This window comes from Anopheles coustani, chromosome 2 (genome assembly GCF_943734705.1).
Source record: "Anopheles coustani chromosome 2, idAnoCousDA_361_x.2, whole genome shotgun sequence".
Taxonomy (NCBI): Eukaryota; Metazoa; Arthropoda; class Insecta; order Diptera; family Culicidae; genus Anopheles; species Anopheles coustani.
Genome location: NC_071289.1, coordinates 18,567,302 through 18,589,170, shown reverse-complemented (window position 1 = coordinate 18,589,170; position 21,869 = coordinate 18,567,302). Strand labels below are relative to the sequence as shown.

Sequence of the window (21,869 nt, the reverse complement as noted above, 5' to 3'; positions counted from 1 at the left end):
GGAAGGTGCATTAGCATAAGCTATTATTGATTCAAGCTATTTATTTCATATCCATCTTGTCTCATACGTGACTGCGTTCCAAACGTTGGATCGTGTTAATTTAAACGGGGCATGAAATACTTGGCCATCATTTTGCTTGCGCGCGTTTTACACTGCAAGCCAAGTGCAACAAAAGATTTCTAGTTTCTTAAGCAGAACTTTCCAAAGTGCAGCGTATTTAGTAAGTAAGGAAAATGATGATAGAGACAAACAAAGGCAAGGCTGTTCGGAGGGACGATTTAGAAATAATTTCCCTACGAAAGGGAAGGCTACAGAATCCCCCCTTCAAAATTCCGCACATTGCTCTCATGTAAATGTTCGTGCTACGATTATTTATTAATTTATGTATCTCCTGTAAGTTTCCACACAAAATGGACATTTTCCGAAGTTGAGTTTATGTTTAAGTAAGTGCTTCCTTTTGTTTTCCCCCCTTCCTTATGATAATTTAAAATGAACTCGGGTCAAAAAGCCATGCAATGAGATTGAACTAGTTTAAGCATAAAGTTTAGCGACTCGCGCCCAATGTCCCAATCGAAACGATTAGACAGTCTTCTGCCTTCCTCGGTCAAAACGTGTGAACTACGCCTTCGATAGGCGGGCTTTGGATCGCCCATGCACGCCAAATGAATCAGATAGAAATGTAAGGTGAATTTTGCAACAAAAAAGGTGATTTAAGAGAGACAGTGCCATCGAAAGCTGTTCACGAATGGTGATTTAATTTAGCAAACCCCTTGTGCATTCCTCCATGGTCGATATAATAAGCGGTGTGTGGCCACATTGAGGCTATAATTTATTCGTTCTCGTGAAGATGGAGGAGAGGGGTATGTGTGTGATTGTGTGTAGGTTGCTAGAAAACGCGCATTAAGAAATAGCTATATTATAAGCGGATAATGTACTATGGAATATGAATAAATTAATCTAGCGAATAATATATTATGAATGCACCAGGAGGTGAGAAAATCTATTTGAGTATTTGTTTCAATGGAACTAGAATTTTTCCAAATAAAATGAATGCTTCCGGTTGACTTCAAGATGGTTCGTTACTTGCATCCGATTTTTTTAAAACTCTTGCATACAACAAAGCACTACTCTCTGTCGCAAGCAAGATGGCATGCAAACGGCCTTGCATACTGATCAATGCAAGTCCAACGAACTATAGTGCAATAACGTGCGAAGAATGGTTAAAACATTAAATCATCAAGCTCGTTTTCATCCATCTATTTACAATTGTTATTAATGGCATAAATAGAATGTTTTCCAGAAAACTGTTTGATTTTACAATAAAGCCATAATGATATTAATTTTCTCAAATACAGCAAGTTAACCTTTTGATACTTAAGCTTTTGAGAAATGAGAAATAAGCTTTTACATCGCATGTTATCTTTTGAAAATATCAAAGTGATTACTTACTAATACCGATATGAAACGATAGACTAAACAGTACATTGTGGAACAAAAGTGCAATCTACAGTCACCAACTCCAACAGCAGTCGTGGCCGAGCGGTTAAGGCGTCTGACTAGAAATCAGATTCCCTCTGGGAGCGTAGGTTCGAATCCTACCGACTGCGAATTTTCTTTTTTTTAACACAAAATGCATGCCCATTTTTAGTCCTTTTTGCCTATCAGGAGGTTTATCGTGTTTACTTCCCATTATGTCTTTGGAGGGAAGAAAAACCTTATTATCAACGAAAGTTTTCAACCAATTTATTTCTTTCATAGCGAGTTTACGCTTTTCGAATCAATTCCATTTTATCCATTGATTATGTTCTTTTGATAGTGTTTTATTATTATTTTCATGTAATTTCCTTAAGCCTAGTTAAGCTACGGGATGGCATACTACTGTCCGCCATCCCTGCCTGCTCCCTTCACAAACGACTCGTATACGCCTGCATACAAAGTGAACGTGTGTTAACATAATTGTGGTAGGGAAAAAAAAACACAAAAGAATACAAAACCAAAACATGCTCATCACGAGGATTTTGTTTTTACGTTCAATATCAAATGTTACTCCTACACTATTGTAAATTCTGCATCTGATGAAGGTGTTTTGCCTGTTCGTTTCGATCACGAGTAGTTGTGGAGAATAAATGTTTTGTATGCTTACACTTCTGACTTTCGGTATACCCCCGGGTAAATATATACACATAGCTTTCCATGCCCTAATGCTAAACAATTAACTTTACCTACACAATATATAGTGCTACACTGCTACAGATCAGAGTAGTAATGTTATGTTTTTCACAGAAAAACAATTATTCCCCCCCACATTTAGCTACACTGCTTAACGTCCTACTGGTAGTTTTAAACCTAGTTCCTCTGCCGCTCGTCGAACCATCATCTTCCTCCGCTCCGGCCTTCAGCTGGCTCGCTGTCGTACCCCCTCCTACACTGTGTCCGGCGGTCTACGTCTGAGGGTTTTTGAAATTCATTGATTTTGAGCAACATTTTATCACATAATTTTTGTGCCGTTTTCGGTTGATTTTTGTGTTCCATTTTTCCTCGCGATAGGTGATAGAGGTTACCGAATGAAACCCTCCTTTTGGAACGTAAACCGACAGGGGGTTTAAAACATGACGATGTATATAACAGAGACCAGATACAAATGCAACTCGAACTATCTATCTTTCACTACTTCTGTTCGTTTCTGTTCGAATTGTTTCCAAATACAGAGAGGGGGTTTAACCCACTAGGAACAACAAAATGGAAGTAGGAACTTCATAGACCCTGTAGTACGGGTAAAGAAAAACCAAAAAACACAAACATTCTAATGACAATCAAATTATGGCCGGACCGACGACGCTTCATGGAGACGGCAGAAGCTTCCTTTTCCTACTCTTCTCCCTGGTGCACAATCTCTCCCTCTTTCTCTCCTAATCAGTAAAGAAATCTTATGCCAAGACACACACACTCGCCAACACGTGGTCTGTGCTGCTGTTGCTGCCGCTTAGTGTCGAGGGTTGGTGCTCGAGGAGAACCTTCTAGTTTTAAGTGCACGCTGCTAAGGCGCGAGTTTTACGAGTGCGCAGCATTGGCCGAAAGCTTCTCGAGCCGGGCGCACAGTTCCTGCTGCAGGAAGTGCTGCTGGTTGGCACTGGAGGCGCAGGTTGCGGCGGGCACGGCGCTGGCGGCCGCGGTCAGCTGATGGTGGCTACCGAAGCTGGCGCAACTGCTCAGCGGCTGCATCATCTGGGCCGGGAACTTGGTGCACACGCCCTGCCAGCGTGATTTCCCACAAGCGTGGCTCTGTTGTTGGTGGCGGAGAAAAAGGAAATCGTCAGTATTCCTCCTCACTCGATGGTGCGCAGCGTGTAAACCTACCATGGTGAAATCGCGCTTCCACAGCTGACCGCAGTTGCCATCGCAGAGCATGCAGGGACGCTCGAGACTGTAGCCACCGCACTCGGTGCAATCGAGGGACACCTGGTCCTCGGTCCAGGACACGCCGCAGGTGTAGCACGAGCCGAGCTGTTCCCGCAGCTCCTCGATCGTCAGCACCGCGTCCGAGTAGTGAAAGTCAAAGACGGCACCGAGCGACGGGCTGCCACCGACGAGATCGGACAGTGACGAGGACATGCTCAGGCTGGTTCGGCTGTGGAGGAGAAAAGAAAATGGAAAACGTTTCATTAGTATTTTCAGTTGCGAGTACGGAGCAGCTTGCGTAAAGAGATGGCCTCTAGTCACACGATTGACGTACGGTGAATTTATTTACGACTCGAAACCGGGATGCTCTCTCAGACTACCAAGGAGTGTTGCCCTTCCCTTACTCTTGTGTACTACAAAATAGCACAAACAAATCCAATCCCTGCTGTTGACGATGATGATGGTTGGCCTTAAAAAGTGCTTCGCCACCATCGACGTCACACATAGTCTGAGACGCCACTCTAAGCCGTCGATGTACACCCATCGTTACCGTCATTAACGACTTATCCCTACGATGGTGACGCCACCATTTGACAAATACACTCACTCTCTCGCTTACTCCTCGGGCGATAGGTTTGAAGAGTAGGGGATACTATTTTAAACACACCCCTCCACTCCCTTGTTGTTGATGATGATAAAAACAATACGTAAAACACCAAAAAACCCCTATCACTTCCGGAACTTGGTGAAACCAAACGAAACAAAAAAAAACTATCAAGAAAGTCGCCCAGACAGAGGGAAAGGCAGTTTACGCGCAGAAGGCGATGATGCATCCCCGGTTGCCCTTGGATACTATTTATGAATGAAGTGTCACTGAGAGATGAGACACCGTTCGAAGCATTCCTGGTAGGAGGCTATGAACGTCAGCAGCGCCTGTTGCTTGGTAGAAATTAAAATCTTTTTCCTTTTCTCCTTCAAGTTCCATTCATGTTCCTCTTTCCCGTGTTTACAATCAGCTGGGTAATGACTTTATAAACAGAGCGCTAAATATAAACCACTCAAAACAAAATCCAGCTTCAGGAAAACACACTTTTTGAATTACCAACACTTTTTGAATTACCCACATTTAGCGTACACACCGTACGTGTTGGAATGGAAAATTATTCCATGTGGGCCATATATTCCGTCGATTCAACAAACATGAAACAAAAACAAGCCAATTAACGCGTTCAAACATAAAGAGCTGATGGTGAGGAGTGAAAAACAAAATGCTTTTAACATTTTTTTCCCTCACCATAAAAAAAATACAAACACACATTACTTAAAAGAACTCAAAATGGAATCCTCCTTCTGCTAGCTTTTTTTTTTTAAAGTACAGTCAACTTCATATTGGCAGGGTTAAACCAACCATAAAATACGGTTCAGGTTTAACTACTAAGCATTACGCCCACCTTTGCGTTTGCAAAGGGATCGTCCCACTTCACGGGGGGGGGTTTTCTATATGTATGTGTGAGTGGTTGGGAAAGTACTAAGCGTTTCCATTAGGTTATATTTTTTCCCTCTCGTTTTTCCACGCCTCGCCTCGCAAAACTCACCTCAACGAACTGCACAAATCGGCAAGATGGGGCGCTTGTACACTGGCCACCGACATGCTGCTGCTGTTGCTGATTGCTGATAGCTTCGCACTTGAAGACACTGCAAGAAGAAAAGAGAGGAAAAATATTTCATAAAAAAAATCAAAAAAAGCAGTTCCTCATTCGTTGGTAGTAGAAAAAATGAAGTAGATACTAGGGTATGCTTTAAATAGTTTCGAAAGGGGAAACCTTACGATCGTTGTCTCACATGACCAACGTTATCATCCTCAAAGCGGAAGACGATTAGCGCGCTTAGCTATTCCCCGGAGCAAAACAAGTCGGGAAAGTAGTCGCGAGTGGAACACTTCTCGTCCAGGGACAACCGATTGGAAACGCCCCTTGAACTCAAAATGTGTGGTGATGGACGGAACTACTCATCTTTCAACGGCTTCCTTCCAAGAGGACCTTCGCTTTCGGGGCCGCATTCAAATGAAGTATTTCCTCATGCAATGAATAGGATTCCCAAGCAAAGTCCAGTGACGTCCTGTGCATTCCACACAATCACGTGCAAAATGGGTGGTCACTTTTTTGGACATCTGTTCCACTCTCTGCTGACGATGCTGATGTCTGTTTGCCTAATAACCCAGAATTCCCCGACGGTTCGCCTAGGTTATCTCGTAGAGTGTTTGTAGTCGTTTGAAAGTATCGAATGCAAGCACTTCTTATTACTGATTATTGCTTGTTGATTAATGCCTTAGGTTTCCGTTATTGCACAAAAAAAAACATATCGCAGAACGATTCTCTCACGCCTTGATGATCCGGGTGACACGCAGACTCTTGATAACCCCCGTAACCTAAGCTCTTGTGGAACCACCGAAGAAGGCCATTCTGGTAATTTTCCTACGGAGATCAGAGATGCAACAGGAAACCGCGCCCGGCAGCGGGTTACATCATCCAATTTCGGGCCCCCAATCGCTATAACCTCCCATCCATCCTCCCGATTCCCGGAGCGGCGCACGGAATCAGCCCGGACGCACGTGCAATTGAGACCATTTAAGCGAGTGGAGGATGAGGAACATTCGCGAACCAAGCCAGAGGTCGCACGGTCAGGTTCCCATTGTCAGGTTTAGATTGAAATTTGGACGTAGTTCCGTGATTTGCACCCCTATCGCGTCTTTCGCCAACACCACGAGCTCCAACGGCAATTGCATTCGGTGCAGAGGAATCCATCCTCCCCCTCCCCCCCCCCGTGCAGCACTTCTGTGCCTTGAATGTCGTGCAGCACCGCGACCTTCCAGTTCTCGGCAATTGTCACCCTGTGTACGGGGAGGGGGCAACAGTGATGACATACATTATGACGACGGCGACAACCGTCGACCTGCCCATCATTATTGGTCGTAGCTTCCAGAAGCTGATAGTGGCGTTGTCGTTGACCGATTGCGCAACATCATCCCGGCAAAGGGACGATCGATGACCTTTCCTTCCCAATCGAAATGATCATTACTTCGAACATTCTACAACTTCATTAGACCATTTTTTGAGGTCCTGGATGTTGGAGGTTCCCCCGGAGGTAGAGTTTAAGGTCCTAAACATTATCAGCATTCCATTTGCTTCTATTCCCAAACAAAACCGCAACTCCGGAGGATCCACAAACCTTTGCCATCGCTGCCATGACCAACCCTCTCGCCTCACCTCGGCTCTAGGACAAACAACAACCAACCGCTGTACGGAAAGTGGGTCGCGGCGGTGGTTTTGTTCAAGGGCATCGGCATCCACCAAACAACGCTTGCAAGCTCCGGGGGCAGGGGGTGTTTCAGGCATCACGGATTTCCTCGTTGTGGGGCTTCGGATTCCGCAACATACCAAAGACCGCGCGCGATCCACTGGAGTCGTTGTTCGAAGGGGGTTGTGGGTAATGGTTGCAAATGGCATCGATCAAATTGGACTTTACTCCATTTCTGTGTGCGTGTGTGTGTGTGTGTGGGGGGGGGGGGGGGGGGGGGGGGGTATGACTCCGGTAGCTCATCGCAATACTAGAGTCCGCTATTTCTTCTACCTGCTGGTGGAAAACCCAGTAATAGATCGAGTGGAGTGGGCGGTCCATATGGTACACCACGGAATTGGAAATTTCTAGCACCGGAGCGTTACACTCCAACGGTCGTATCTTGTGTCCTTGTCTCCGGTGCTTCTATGGTGTCACACGTAGTGGTTGTGCGTAGATTTCTCTACGCCGTGGCCTTGTTGTTGCTGATGCCCCTCGCCGCTTCTTACGGCTCCATCCATCTCTTTCGAACGGTTGGAAGATAATCAAAATGCACTTTTCCTATAGACCAGGGGGGTCGCACCCCAAACGAAATGTAAGTCTCTGACCTACATTTCGCTCGATGAGGACCGATGCAGCAGCGGCAGGTGAACTACATATACCGACACACTCCGGGTACGGATTTACGCGTTTCCGCGCAATTGCCATCCGATTCGGGTCAGACGATGACGAGGACGAGGAGGACGAGCTGTGTGTGGCGCATTGATGAGGATGATGATACGGGTGTGTCCGTAGCCATTACGGGGAAGCACTACTGTTTTTCCTTTTAAAGTGTATCTTGCTTTACTGCAACAGGTTGCCCGCCATATGCCAATAACACTCCAAGGCTTGCTGATAAACGTGGAGTGATAGTCCAAGGAGGGGTCAAAATAAAGGAAAAAAAAAATGCTAAAAAGAAATAACCTAAATTTGATTACATAATATAAAATCTCGCTCCACGGCAGCATCTTCCTCGTTCGGTGGAAACGATATCCATGCACGGTGAAGCCACCGAATATAATGTATGCCGCTTCGGCCGGTCGGCTTGGTCTGGCCTATAATTTGGCAAACATTTTTGCGCGCCAACCCCCTAACCGAACGCCATTTGCGGCACGTCTCTTTTTCTTTTCTTTAGAAATTTCGTTTCAGCGGGAAGAAGAAAAATAACCACAAAACGAAAAACTCAATTTCAAGATGAAAAGAAAACGGGGATTCAATTGCGGTGATGATGGTTTGGACCCCATCACCCTGCCTTTTACTTTTGTACCGAGTGAAAGTATCGCTTTTTTGGGGGGCGGTTTGAAAAGGCGGGCAGAAGCGTTGAGTGATGGCGTTGGGGCGGGTACAACCAAATAGAAAGATGTGCGTGCACTTCGCCGATGCTAGGCATTACGACGGGATATGGTGAGGTATAATTTGCAAACTGCAATTTTCTAAAGCAATCTTCAGCGAAACTTTAGGCCCGTTGTTTGGTTTCTACTCCGTTTTGTTTTTTTTTTTTTGCAACTCCACAAAGGGAATGGTCGACTCGCGGTAGACAAGAATGAGTCTCGCATGTTTCTGCTATTTTGCGCCATCATCAGGTAGGACACAAAGTTTGTTCGTGAATGCTGCTGGCACGGGAGGCCATTACTGCACAATAAAAACAAATACTTCTCCAGAGTTTGTTAGGTTTCGAAAACAACAAGCGTGGTGTTTCCTTGTGCGCCCGTATCCACCTTGGATAAGCCGTTTGTTGTTGTGTCGTTCCCAGCTCAAAGTATGGAGAACCCGGTCAAGGATAGTGTTCCACCGTTCCCATGCTGCCGAAGGTACGGACAACCGATTCCTTTTCTGTCCTGTGGTTCCCCCCGAACGGAGGTAGTCGTGGTTTTGTGCTGATACATATTCCTTCTGGAATCGAATCGAAGTAGGCTCTTTAAATAAACAGCAGTTTGGGCCAGTGTCAACTGGTTGGAACTCAATTATCCGGGTGATAAATTAATAACTGCCAAGTTGTCTGTCGGGAAGAACCGCCTTCGTGGCAAACTAGTGTGCCACGCCAGAGAACGTCATCGTTCCGCAGAAGACGACCGTGCTGGTGCTCGCTCGTTCAATTGCCACTGATTGAAGTGTTTCCAGCCGGGCCTACCCCGATCGGGCGAGATTGCGTCGGACTGATCCGCCATCGATCGGATGCGGTCGGTATTACCGGATACAACCGGGGAAACGCGCCCCCACCGGGCGGTGGGAAGGAAAATTGAACGGTAGTTTTTCTGTGCGGTATTTGCTTCCTCCACCTTCCGCCTCCTTCCACCTTCCACCGGTTAGGGTAATAGGATTTGCGAATGTTTAATACCGTTTGCTTTTCCGTTTGGCGAGGTTTCACAGCGGCCGCACTCAAGTGTGAAAATTACGCCGTTCCGCGGGTAGAAGGTGGAAAATGTACCCTAACACACCGTCCTTCGGATGGCGCGCGCGTTCTCGGTTGAATTACGGCTGGCGCCGCCCCGCTTGGAATGTACCGTCGAAATGACGGACTCCGGGCGACGACGGTTGAGAAACCATAATTTTCAAGGAATTCAAGCGCGCCACAAGAACACCCCTTTGTGAGTGTGTGTCTGTGGTAATGAACCGATGGTGGCGGCGACAGGCCCCTCTCTAATTGCTGCACGCTGAAATGCAATTAACTCTCTAGCCCGCCGCCCCGGGGGCCTCATCCTGGTGGCACCACGAAACGGCACGATCATGACGAGCGTTTCCACCGTCATTCATTGCACTTTCCGGGAGGGCGCGAACGCCGGAGTGAATGCATTCTGCGGCATTGACCTGATCTTGGAGCAAAGTGTGCAACCTATTTATATGACCCGAAGCTGCACCCCGAGCTTTCCTTCGCTGGTTAGATGCTTTTCCTAGAGCGCATTTTCGTTCCCCTTCCGACCCAAAGATTTGTACGTCTTTTGTTTCCCTGCATGGAAGAAATATTTCCCATCGTTGCCATGACACCTCGAACCTGTGGTGTGTATGTGTAGCACATTTCAATCAACTTACATTTTTCAAAACAAAGTGTCTCCTTCGAGAGGGACGAACGTACACGATGTCAGCTGACGGTTTGACTTTGAACCGCTTGCAAGGCACAAGTTGAATGTTTTTTTTCCTTTAGTTTTGTTCCTCAGTTTGTGTTTAACCCACTTCAGACGTTTTACTGAAGTTTTATTTTCACTTGGCGTGCAACAATTGGTTTTGTTGAAACGGCTTTAAGCCTTCACTTCTTCCCACTGCAAGTTTGCGGTTTGTTAAATGTTTAGTTTTCTGTTTTTAAATTCACTCCACAACAACGAAGCGAAACGAACTTTTGTTGGCGATTTCCACCGACGGACCTGCACGCGTTTGCTTTTCACAGTTTCGACACCAATGGTGCAACACACTTCAGCAAGCAGGCTTTGAGCGAAATGTTTGCGGATACGCGTTGCTACTTTGTCAGGTTTAGGACGTTTGAACGATCACACGGGCTTTCTAGCGAGGTGGTTTCCAAGCGGAGCGAGAAATCAGCTGGTTTCTGTTGTTCCTTGCGAACGCCGAGTTGCGACTGAACATCGGCTCCGTCCGAACCGTCGTATTTATAAACTAGAAAATCCGACACGGCCACACACACAGGTCGCGCCGCGCGAAACCGCCATCAGCATCACCATCACCACCACCATCGGCCGGGCAAGTGTGATGCTTCCAAGGTGGCCCGCGAGCGGGTGCCACGGCGGGTATGGTAGTCTGGCGGTGGGAGGCTTGGCCTGAACCGCGGGTGCACAGATATGGTACGTGGAGCGCGCGAGGGCCCGCGGGGTTAGTGGTCCCCAGTCGCCGGAAGGGGAGCTCACTACTAGCGCCAGCCGTTGGATTGGTGGTGACTTTGGGAAACCCGTGTGGTGTGTCGGCGCGAAGCACGCGGAGACGCACGCAGTCGCTGAGCACATCTTCATCGTGTGATGTACGGGGTTGTGTTCTTGTTACGTTTGTTTTTTTTTCCGTCTGCTGCACAGTGAGCCACGCAGCGGTGCTAAGCGGTTTTTAATGGACATGTTTATCTTTTTCACTGGTGCATTAAATTGTTCTAACTTTTATACTCCCCAGCGATAGATTAGGTAGAATTGTTGATTTCATCGTAACATCTGCTGCTGGAAGTTTGTGATTGTCCTAACTATCACAGCATTACACATTACATTTCTATTGCATTACATCACAATCAAATCAAGTTAACGTTAACGTTAACGTCTTGGTGTTAGCTCGTCTTAGCTAAGAAAGAACATGGTTAACCGGGGTTACCCCTCTTGTTTTTTGACCCAGCTTCGCACTCAACGATCAACTGTGATTATAACTGCTCTCCAAGGCTCACTTTTTTAGACTCATGTTGATGGTCGTACGAATCCGATCCTGCTTGATGATGGTGGCGCTTGATTTACTCAAAAATGCTTATGACCCACATATGACACAGGTAAAAGCCAAAACAGTAAGGCGAAAGCTTCGCTAGGGTAGAACGGAAATACATGTACCTTGAAAACTGTATGTCTGAGAAAACTCTAAAGCTCACGATACTACCTGTCAGCACAACTGAAGCGGGGACTATATAGGAATTTCAAAGTCCAATAGACCCAAAAAACATAGTCCAAATTCTTCTTCTTCTTCGGCGAGGATTCACTCCAGTACGGCTACTGAATCCAGCTTCCTGGGCCTTCGCAAGCTAACCTGGAGACGTATACCTCTATTGGTTAAGGACCGGCTACTAAGGCCGTATGTCCTGATTTTCTGTATCTATCTTTACTGTCTGGTAGTGGTCCATACTCAAATGAAAACTTTGTTTGCCATGATCGAGAGGAAGATGCTCCGGAAGATAATTTTGGTACAGCCAGCATTTTGGGCAGCCCGAAAATTACTCTGAATCTGTGTAGATAATCCACATTGTGGATTCGGCGTTAGGTCGGATTGAGCAAATAAGAACAGTGGCTCAACAAAAGCAAAAAGAAGCGGTATCAATTTCTCAACTATATGGTGTACTAAACAACATTGAATATTTTGTTGTTTTATATGTGAATCATATTTTCACCCGAAATGCGTCGACTAAAAAAGGAACCTAATTCAAATGTTAAATCTACAATGCCACTCGATAGACCACTGTGCTTCGGTGTGATATGGGTGTGCGAACAGATCAATACAGGCATGGATGCTGCAAACCGACCATCTATGGACCAGGCCGCTCTCAGTCGGTCGTTCGGAGTGATCGAACACGGCACAAAGAGATGCACGATGGGTTATGAAGCGCCATCCGGCCAGATAGAGAAGGAAAACGAGCATCATCCCACGGAAAACGCGCACTCGAGTCCATGACGCAGTCGTACCTCGCGTCTGTCCAGCCCTTGCAGCAGCACCCCCCCACTGCCCCCTACAGTGCGGGTGACACACACCAACATCATGCAAACCGGGTATGAATGCCGGCACAATGTCGCGGAGCGTGCGGATGCTGGAGTGGTGAACAAAGTGCACGCGGAACGCGGTTGGTGCTGCGGTTGTGTTTTCGAAGCGGGTCAATGTTTGTTTTGGATGAGTGCTTCCTGTCTCTTCTCCCTGCCACTCTTGTCACCCGCCACCGTCGCCGATCGTTTGATCGCCGAGCTGACAGCGAGCGCGAAGAAGGCGCGAGGTCTTTTCTCCTTCTGACAGCGGCATGAAAAGCCAACTGCTGACGCGTTTCGTTTTAGTGCGCTCGATCGAGCGCGCCTACTTTTGTTATGCGCAGCGATCTGTGCGATCCCGCGCAAAACGTTTCGATCGATTGATCGATCGATCGGGACGAGGTTCGATCGATTCGACACTGCTGAACGCCGACGCGTAACGAATTGTGTATGAATGGGCAGCAGCTCGCAGGCCAGCAGGCCAGCAAACGGTGGTAGTGGCGTTTGGGTTGGTTCACGATCGTACGATCATTTTGTTTCACAGACCGATGCACTTTTGGGCGATATGACATTTGTAAACAATCATATTTCAGCGAAGCAAAGTCAACGATCGTTTCATCAACCAAATCAAATCATAAGTAGCAGAGAAACAATGTTGGAACATTTTTACAATTTGTATCTGAAAAAAACAAATAACAAAAATACATAAAATATTTCACTTTTTAGAAAGCATTCTAAAATTGGCAAATATAAATAAATGTAAGCCAAACCCACGTCGATGAAGGTGGGGAGGAAAAGCAGTGGAAAACAGAAAGGCGTGCAAAACGCAAGAAAAACCACACACCACCGCCATAGATTGAAGGAAAACTGCAACAACTGGCTCCAAAAATAAATGCAAGCCCCGGGGCTAATAATAATTTCAACGCGTTCGCTAACTCGCCCCGCCCGTCAGGTTCAGTTCGGTTCGGTTCCGTGGTTTAGATAGAAAGTGGTCGACTGATTATCGACCGAAAATAACCACTTGATGGAGAAATTAATTCTCATCGGCGAGTGTGTGTATAGCCAGCCAGCAAGAGTGATTGGCAGCAAATGAACGTGGCCATACCGCGAAAATGCACACACACACGTACTATAACTACGTACATCACGCACGATTTCGTGCCACACGTGCATCCACAGCCCGACCGACCTTCCGATGGCGACCGTCAGGGTTGGCAAAATGGCAACAAACCCACCGCAACATGCATGCACCATGCACCGGAGGGGGTCATCCGGTGGGTTCGGTGAATGTTACCATCTCTAAAAACCGAAACTGATCCGACACTCAAACACTCAACCTTTCCGTTCCACTGCCGGAACGATAGCAAAAGTCTCTTGTGGTGAATCCTTACATATGTTCTGTCAAAGCGTGTCACCGGTTCATCAATTCCACCGGCAACAGCTGGCCAGTCGCTTTAGTAATCTTGTTGCGAGACGTTATTTTAAGTGCACGATCCACCTGTCAACGATCGCAGCAGTCTGACTAATCTTACCGAACGCCAAAAACCAGGTCCCCTTTGGTGTGACTCCCCTGGTTGGTAAAAGGAAGAAATTAATTTAACGGGCAATTAAAGCATGCACAAACAGCTTAATGGTTTGCTTCTATTTTAGAAAAAAAATCCTTTACGAAATCAATCTGTAATGGATGTTTCCAACACCGTAGAAAGATGGTCTGACAGAGTCAGTCCCGACCCTTTGGATCGAATGAAATTCAAGTTTATAAACCGAAAGAAAGTACTTAATCTTACGTTAAAAAAACAGACTACCAACAGAAAGCGAGAGTATACAAGAGGTTTAAAGTTTCGAACTAAATGTAATTGACCGTTTCCGTTATTCCTTGACCAAACACGGGGTGAGGGCAAATGTCAAAGGAAAAAGACAACCAACGGTAATCAGAGTACAATCGCATGGCTCGCATCGTGTTCGCCGGCAATCCGTTGCGTATACACGCCACGAAAAAGAAAGCCCGCGGGCGGCGATGACATTGAACGGTTTAACGCCACTTAACCTAAAATGCTGAGGAAATCGTCCCGAGTGCCACTTGATCGGAGCGCGCATCATCCATCATACAGGGCAGTGCATTCGGTGCGCTATGGAGTTAACAGCACAGCTACACCATGGGGCATAAGAGAGAAAGAAATAGAGAGAGATAGAGAGAGAGATAAAGTGAGGGAATCAGACACGACCGTTGCACGAGGTACACCGGGTGATTCCGATTGCCGGAGGCAGCTCGGTGTGGCTGCAGTTATCAAATTCAGAATTGTTTTGACTAGAGGAGGAAGGTTGGCGTGTCATGGTAGGCCAACCTACCCCGAGAGTGTGCGTCCACGAGGGGGCTCGTGGGATGTCGCTGCCACTGCACGCGTTCGCGTACTTCAACTTCTTGGTTGACAATCTTTATCGGGTTGATTATATCGGGTAACTCTAATCCAGACACACTCTCGAGGTTCGCGGAAGCCACACGGAGTCAAAACAGAAGCGGACACCTGCGAGTTCTAACGGATAAACGGTGATCATGGCCACGGTACACCTCAACTCGCCTGTGGCCTCACATCCCTGGCTGACTATAACCTAGTGCAACAATCTTGAAGGCCTGGGAATGCCGAGCATGCGCCCCGAGTGGCGTCGAATGGTGGACACTACGAAAAAACGCGCAATAGACGTCCCCCTAGAGTTGGCACTTTCACTGCTGTCACATGAGAATCGTCGCGCTATCAGGCGACTTCCCACCGGCCCCGAGAGCCCCGCTACCACCACCCCCAATTAGGCAATTAATGTCTCGCCAAGGGTGGTTCTAGGATGGTGCCATTCTCGGCTTACACAAATCACAAACTGATGGTTCCCAACGTCGCCGCGTATTGGCAACGGTTCGTGCATCTGGTCGCGGCGCCACCGGGTTGTGTGCGGCCCGCATGTGGCGACGATTAGGTTTCAAACCGACGCCAATCCCGTCCCGCTGGCTGACTTTCCACGCCGTGGTGGTGCTGTTAATGGTCGGTAGGATTCACTTCCACGCTAAGGCGGCGACAGTTGCATTTTGTGGTAACGAAAGTATGGCCACCAGCATCGTTTGTATGTGAGATGCCAGAGAGATTAACTACTTCCAATGTCGCGAGGCGCAGAAGATGCTCTTGACTGTCTTCCAACATGCCACCGTTTGATAACCTTTGCTCGTACGCATTTTTAGTAATTGCGAAAGATAGGCCGAGATATGGGAAGAGGCTCTGCAATGTCGGGAACCATCAGGTCACACTGATAACAGGTCCGTCCTAAAAACCCATTTGTCTAATTGGCAAAGATAGGCATGGGCAAAAGAAAAACCACAATTTCTCCCAGATGTTCGCCATGGGCGATCGGGTTGAGTGTCGATAGCTCATCAAAGTTGTTTATTTTGTAATACATCACACAACCGATTGGGGACCATTAAAATAACTGGCAGCTCGTATTTTTTTTATACAACTACCGACCAGGTGTACGTGTCTTCGCTCAATTGAACATGAGTACATGATGCTGTCCCGGCAACCTTTCTCCCGGTACAGTGTGGTACTAGCCTCCCTGCCATCACTGTCACTTTTCGGTAGTACATACACTTCCAATTCCACCTTCCGCCTCCCGCGGCAAAGGCGTGCTTGTGAACGATTTCCAGCGTGCCACCGGTCCGGACCCGGTAGGATATTATTAGTGGACTTGACAGGTCTGACCGAACTGGCGTATTTTATCTCGCATTAAAAATGTATACATACCACCCATCATCGTCGTCTTGTAACAGTTTTTTTTTTCTTCTCTCCTGTGGCTTGCATCAGCAGATCGTTTTATTTCCACTTGTTACCGCACCACACATACACACACTGGAGGTGGTGGTGTCTTCTTCCATCCCCTATCGTGTCGGAAGGAAGAAGATGGAATTTTTTAACTCGGAACATTGGACAGCGACTACATGGTATGGCACCTACCCTTTGGCTTGACCGAAGCCTTTGACTTCAAAATTAATGCAACCGAGCGAGAAGGAATTGGTTGAATTTTTTTTCTATTTCCTGGTAAAATATAATCGATTACTCAATCAAAAGCAGAGCCATTGTGTTACCGGTTTTCTCTTCGCTTAACATCATAGTCCAACGAATTCCTTCCAGTGTCGTCGAAAACGTGCAAGATCACTCTACAGGTACTCTTCCTAAGTACTAAAATCGACGAAGCTAGATACTAACGACAGTAATTGTTCACCCTAACAGTAACCAGTTGCATAACCGATCGATCGGGATAATACTCTTACATGTCCGTCAATTAGACACTACCACGGCGAGATCGCGCTCAAGGAGGGTTGAAGCGCGCTCGCAGTGTAGATCCCGAAAAAATTCCATAATCCTCAGCCTCGCTCCGGTGAGGTAAATCACCTACCAAGAACGTGATCACGGTGAGCAATTCGCAACTAGTCGGGGAGTTGTTACATCCGCCCCGACGATGATGTTGATGATCGTTGCTGGATTCCAACGGGTCACACCTTCGCACCATGCAACCGGCTGGGGGAGGAGGTGGGGTGGATAGTGTTGCAGTAAGTAATTTGTAAATCAGTGGCAATTCCACACTGCCTGACCCGATGGTCATCAGTGGTGGCAGTAGTTGGGAGACAACATGCAACCGAGAGACTGAGGATCGTTGCACTTCGGTGGAACATTGAGACGGCGCGGGTGAGGAGGTGTGTAGACGAAGGACTCACCGACCGCACGTGATAGTCGCCTGGTATGGCGTTTTTTTTAATTGAATGTTAGTATGCAACAGGTTAAGCGTGTGGGTCCTTATCAACCTATGATGTCAGCCAGAGATTGGATGGAAGAGAAACGCCACGCGATACCATTGAGGGTTTAACTTGGAAGCTGCTAGACTCGTTGTCAGATGTATTAGTCAGCAGACTGACATTGATTCTCCTTACAAGTTTTTGGTTACTCATATACTAGTTATCTTAAGTTACAAAGCTCTTTTTAAGTGCCTAAACAGGACTACAAGGGTTCCCGCGACGTGAATACAAATTGCGGGTTTCCCGTGATGAAATATTTCAACTCGACAGTATAAGAACCTCTCCGAAACTCGTGGGTAGACTTATGCAAACGGTTACAGCACCACCACCATCGGTTTACGCAACTTCCAGCCTTACTGCTTTGGGCTGGTAAATCATCATAAAACCCAATACGAGTTTAACGATACCTTACCAACCATCCAGGCAGAGACGGTAGGTGAGGGAATCTGAAACCGACCCGAAAGGGGGACTCCCGCTATAACCCGATACCGTACCATATATCGAAAGCCTGTAAACATGTCGGACGAGACTAAGTGTCGGTACTTTACAATCGAGCAGCCTCCAAGTCCCACCTGGATAGCAAGACTCCAAAGCCAAAATCCCTTCACCGGGCGTTCAAACGCTGTTCGGACTGTCCCAGATTTCAAACTCCCGGCCGGCGTGTACCGTGGCTTTTCATTAGCGTCCAGCGTAGGACGGGGCCCTTGGTGAAGTGTGGGTAGAAAATTTTCTTCCCGATACTTTTCCCGGCCGTAGCCTTGGGGAGAGTCTCAATGGAGCACCTGAGTTTCATTCATTTCGCTTGGAATGAGGATGTTTTGGATGGCGGCTGGAAAAGCTGGCGCGTCATGGCGGCATCGGTACGGTGTAGACAGACTTTCCAATTGCTTAATCCCTGCTCGCCGGGACTTAGCGAGGCGTAGGTGCCCGGTAAGACAAGCGGCTTTAAATGTCAATCAATCAACGTGTGCCGGACAGTTGTCTGTATGGCGACCGAGGAGAATGTCTTCCTGGCACGGTTGCAGGCAGGTAGCTAGACATTACGTTGGTGACTTTCTCAGGGTAGAGGTTCCCAAACTGTTTGTTACCTAAAACATACCAAAAGAACATTGTCGATGTGTAAAACAAAATGCATAATATTTGTAAGCTGCTTCATGACGAAACTATTCGGAGTATTTCTCATCTCGCGTGAGATAATTTTTATGGCACTCGCTGACGACCGATCTCCTGAGAACACCTTGTAATGCATTCCAGTGCATCCCACACCCTCTGCCCAGCCGCTTCCCATCCCGGTGCCAATGCCTGCCACTTCCATCTTCGCAGAATCTCCGCTTGAAAACCGGTAGCGTGCCGCCAGTAGTCGCCGCCAGTACCGTCACCCTGCACCCTGGTTTGTCAGAAATAACTCACGGGCAGCCCCCGCCTAATAATAGAACAGAATGCAATGCCGTAGGGGGGCTTTTTTTGTACCGTTCTGCCACATTTTCTCAGCGTATTGTCTCGCGCAAACAAAATGCAATCGTCGCGTCTGAGATCGAATGGAATAATTTCGCATTTCCGTCGCTGGGGAGCATTTTTCCGCCGGCGGACTGGCGGGAGTGAGCTGTGTATCGAGACGTTAGTCACTCACAGAGAGAGAGAGGGGAGGAGAGGGAGGAAAATTAGCATTGTTTTTCCGCACTCTTTTGGATTCACCCCCACCTTGTGACTACAAAGACTAGACACTTTCTGCGTCGCGTACGTGCCGATGATGGACATGGGAAATTCTTTCCGCCGGGACAATAATTAAGAACACCGTCCGCGTTCGCCAAACAGGCAAAGCGCCATTTCGTCGATCTACTTATTGTATCGTACGCAAAAATTACTGCGCCTCCCACCCCACCTAGTGGGCGGTGGTGAATTATTTCATCCCCGACGAAAAAAAAAAGTCCTTAAAGGTGCCCTCTCAGTGTTTGGGGGAACTTGGGAAGCCAGGAAAGAAACCAAGAACCCAAAATAGATGCGTCTCGAAGTAGCGATAAAAATAGCTGTCCGGTGGACGCGTGTCGTCGACGGTCGGTCGAACGGGTGGTCAGATGCGTCCTCTGGTGTCATATGACCATCGCCGATGCCGTAGGGAAACACAACGTGGCTGAGAATAATAACAAGGCCCATTATGCGGCGTGTAGCGTGTCGAGTGGAATCGCATGAAGACGTGGATTTTGTTTGTAAAACTCTATTCCCTCGCACTTCAGCACAGCTGATCGGGGCTGAAGAGCTTGAAACGGTTGGTTACATAAGAGACATTCGTCTTGGAATGATTTAAACAATTTCAGTCAAATTAAAACGGTTGTTTGTGTCTACAAATTTCTATTAAGTATGCGCAATTCTTTATCTTGCATTACGCATGAAGTCCTATTATCCTAGATTATTTAACAAGTTTTCTTATTTCTTATGTTACTTATATGTTTCTATCATCAGTTTTTATTGTCATTTTATCAACTTCTACATTCTACTAGTCCATGTCTATTAACCAATAAACGCAAGGAACACAGTAAAAAATTACCATTTAGTGGAATATGGTAAGAAATGGAGAATTGTTCCAAAATTTGTCTTAACACTTTGTTGACGGGCGTTTTTTTCCCAAAACTAGCTGCTGTCACCGGGGCCAGCCGCCCCGGTAACGAACGACCGATCGAAACGGATACGACGAAACGAACCAAAAACCCGAATGCTCGGCTGTGCAATGGTATACGTGCGACGTACATGTCCGTCTTTCCGTCCTCAACGTTGAGTCAAAAACAGACGAAGATCTTCGTCTCCCGTCAACAAGGTGTTAAAATCAACCTCTAAAGAAAATGATAATATTTAGTGAATACAGGTGGAATTGGAAAATTGTTTGCCAATTACGACCAATAACGACAAGTTTGAATAAATCCTTCAAATTATAAATGTCCTTAAATGAGTAATGATACGTTGTTCCTGTGACTTGCCTTGCCACGCTTAACGCTGTGGCCTTACTATCACCAAATAAACCGCTGATAAGCCCGATCGGACAAATTGGACATTAGCGCTTATTATTTTCCGGACCGTTGCAAATTGACAGGTATTTATAGTAAATGGGCATCCTCGTGCTGCGCAGCCACGCGTCGCGTCCGATCGCAATGCTTCCAGCCATTTTTCAACTTCGCCCCCACACCCTCCCCTTTTCAGTTCCGCAAAACCACTCGGGTCTCTCTAAAGCCGTCGCCGCCGGGGAAAGATTAGACGGGCGCACGGCGCGCGCGTGTTAGCTGAATCAATTGGTGATAGTGACGATCACCGCGTTGGTGGTTCCAAACAGTCACGGTTCCGTGCATACAACACCGTCGGGCATGCACAGATTGGCCCGAGCACGGCGCCAGTGCCACATGCCACGCAGGAAGGAAGGAGAATCGTTCCAGTAAAATGTGACTGCACGGCGGGCGGTCGCCTTCTGTAAACACCCAACGCGATGTAGAGAGTAAAACGGGAAGAGATGCCGTCGAAAATCGAACACGCTGCGTAGATAGGATCGAATATAATATTGCCACCGAGTGGGTTGTGTTATTTCTGCGTGGGCAAAACCTATTCGAATGCTGCGCGGAACATCTGGCAGGAGATCGCGGGTTTCGGAAAAACATCACTTTAATGGCTTCCGGAAAATGTCGTTAAAACCCGTATCTCGGAAGTTCATGGATATTTTCGTTTTTCGCATTCCTTACCCCACAACAAGGCAGTAATGTCTGTACAAAAACGAACGATGATCATTGATGCTATTTCAACAGGGTGATGCATCATTAAGGAAGGTACTGTGTATAAAAATGTATCGTCCGCACCGAGATCATGTAAACGTTCCTTAAACGGAAAAGAAATAAAGATAAGCTCCCCGGAGACGACGTGCTCCGCAAATCCTGGAATTCTAAAGCTTGGAAACAGTCTTCCAAGCCATAAATAAATACAGCAGAAAGCAGTCTTGTTAGATATAAATAAATTCAGAAGCTAGACACGATTACGGTTCAACCTATTCCAACGTTCTTGACATAGTGATCTTTCTTACTGCATACGATACCTTAAACGAATCCCGTACCGACATATCAGATGCTGCGCTGTTCCGGGAATGAAAAGACTGGCCTCATCACCATAGTACAACCGTCAACAATTCCTGATAATTTCAACCGGATCGGGGATTTCAAATTTCGTCTGGAACGCCAACACCGCGTCGGTGACCACGCGTGTGGGATCGGTAGAACATAAGTAAGGCACACGTTCCACTTACCAAAGCTTGTCTAGGAACTGGACACTTTCGAACGCTGGCCAGGTTTTGAGCACGACCATTTTATGGTCCGATCAAGTCTTTGATGGCCTACATTGTCCTCTCCGGCACGCCGGCCCCGAGTGTCCCGCGAGAAAGGCGCATTAGTTATCGCAAAACTGACAACTAATTTCACCACCAGAACTACTCTGAAAAGCAAAGAAGTGATGTAAGAAGGTCACACAAACGAGCCCACTGTTTAGCACCGAGAGCGATCGAGCTTCTCGATCTGTCCAATCGATTCTTCGATCGAACCGAAATGACGTAAATCCGCCGAGTTTTTGGTACTAAAAAGCCTCAATGTTTGGGGCGCGAGGAAAAAATAAATCAATAAGATGACTATTCTGTTTCGCTTTGTTTGGTTTATGCCGATCACATGGAACGCGTACGGAAGAAAAAACATGAGACTCGAGGTGCTTCGGACAGGTGCACCAAGAGACGATTCGTGTGTAGGGATCTTTCAATCAACCTCTGTTTCACTGTGAATAAATCGTGATCATTGTTCGCTGGGATGGTCGGAGGTTTCCTC

The 21,869-nt window shown here is 47.0% G+C and overlaps 1 protein-coding gene and 1 non-coding gene across 4 annotated transcripts in view; one reads left to right on the top strand and one right to left on the bottom strand.

The window, feature by feature from the left end:
- Positions 1-1,525: 1,525 nt before the first annotated feature.
- Positions 1,526-1,607, top strand: Trnas-aga (transfer RNA serine (anticodon AGA)). Its single transcript has one exon. It is a non-coding gene; the product is annotated as a tRNA-Ser (tRNA).
- Positions 1,608-1,821: 214 nt separating this feature from the next.
- The window catches only part of LOC131265491 (protein pinocchio), a 31,725-nt gene continuing 11,677 nt past the window's right edge, over positions 1,822-21,869 (bottom strand). For 2 of the 3 annotated variants that reach the window (XM_058267761.1, XM_058267762.1), the window contains exons 3-5: positions 4,995-5,094; positions 3,358-3,628; positions 1,822-3,282 (exon numbers count right to left, since the gene is read on the bottom strand). In XM_058267761.1, coding sequence (XP_058123744.1) covers positions 3,052-3,282; positions 3,358-3,628; positions 4,995-5,094 — 602 coding nt within the window. In that variant the 3' untranslated portion in view covers positions 1,822-3,051. Of the gene's footprint in view, positions 3,283-3,357; positions 3,629-4,994; positions 5,095-9,804; positions 10,379-21,869 lie in introns of those variants that run through there. The other variant, XM_058267763.1, reaches the window with a different exon arrangement.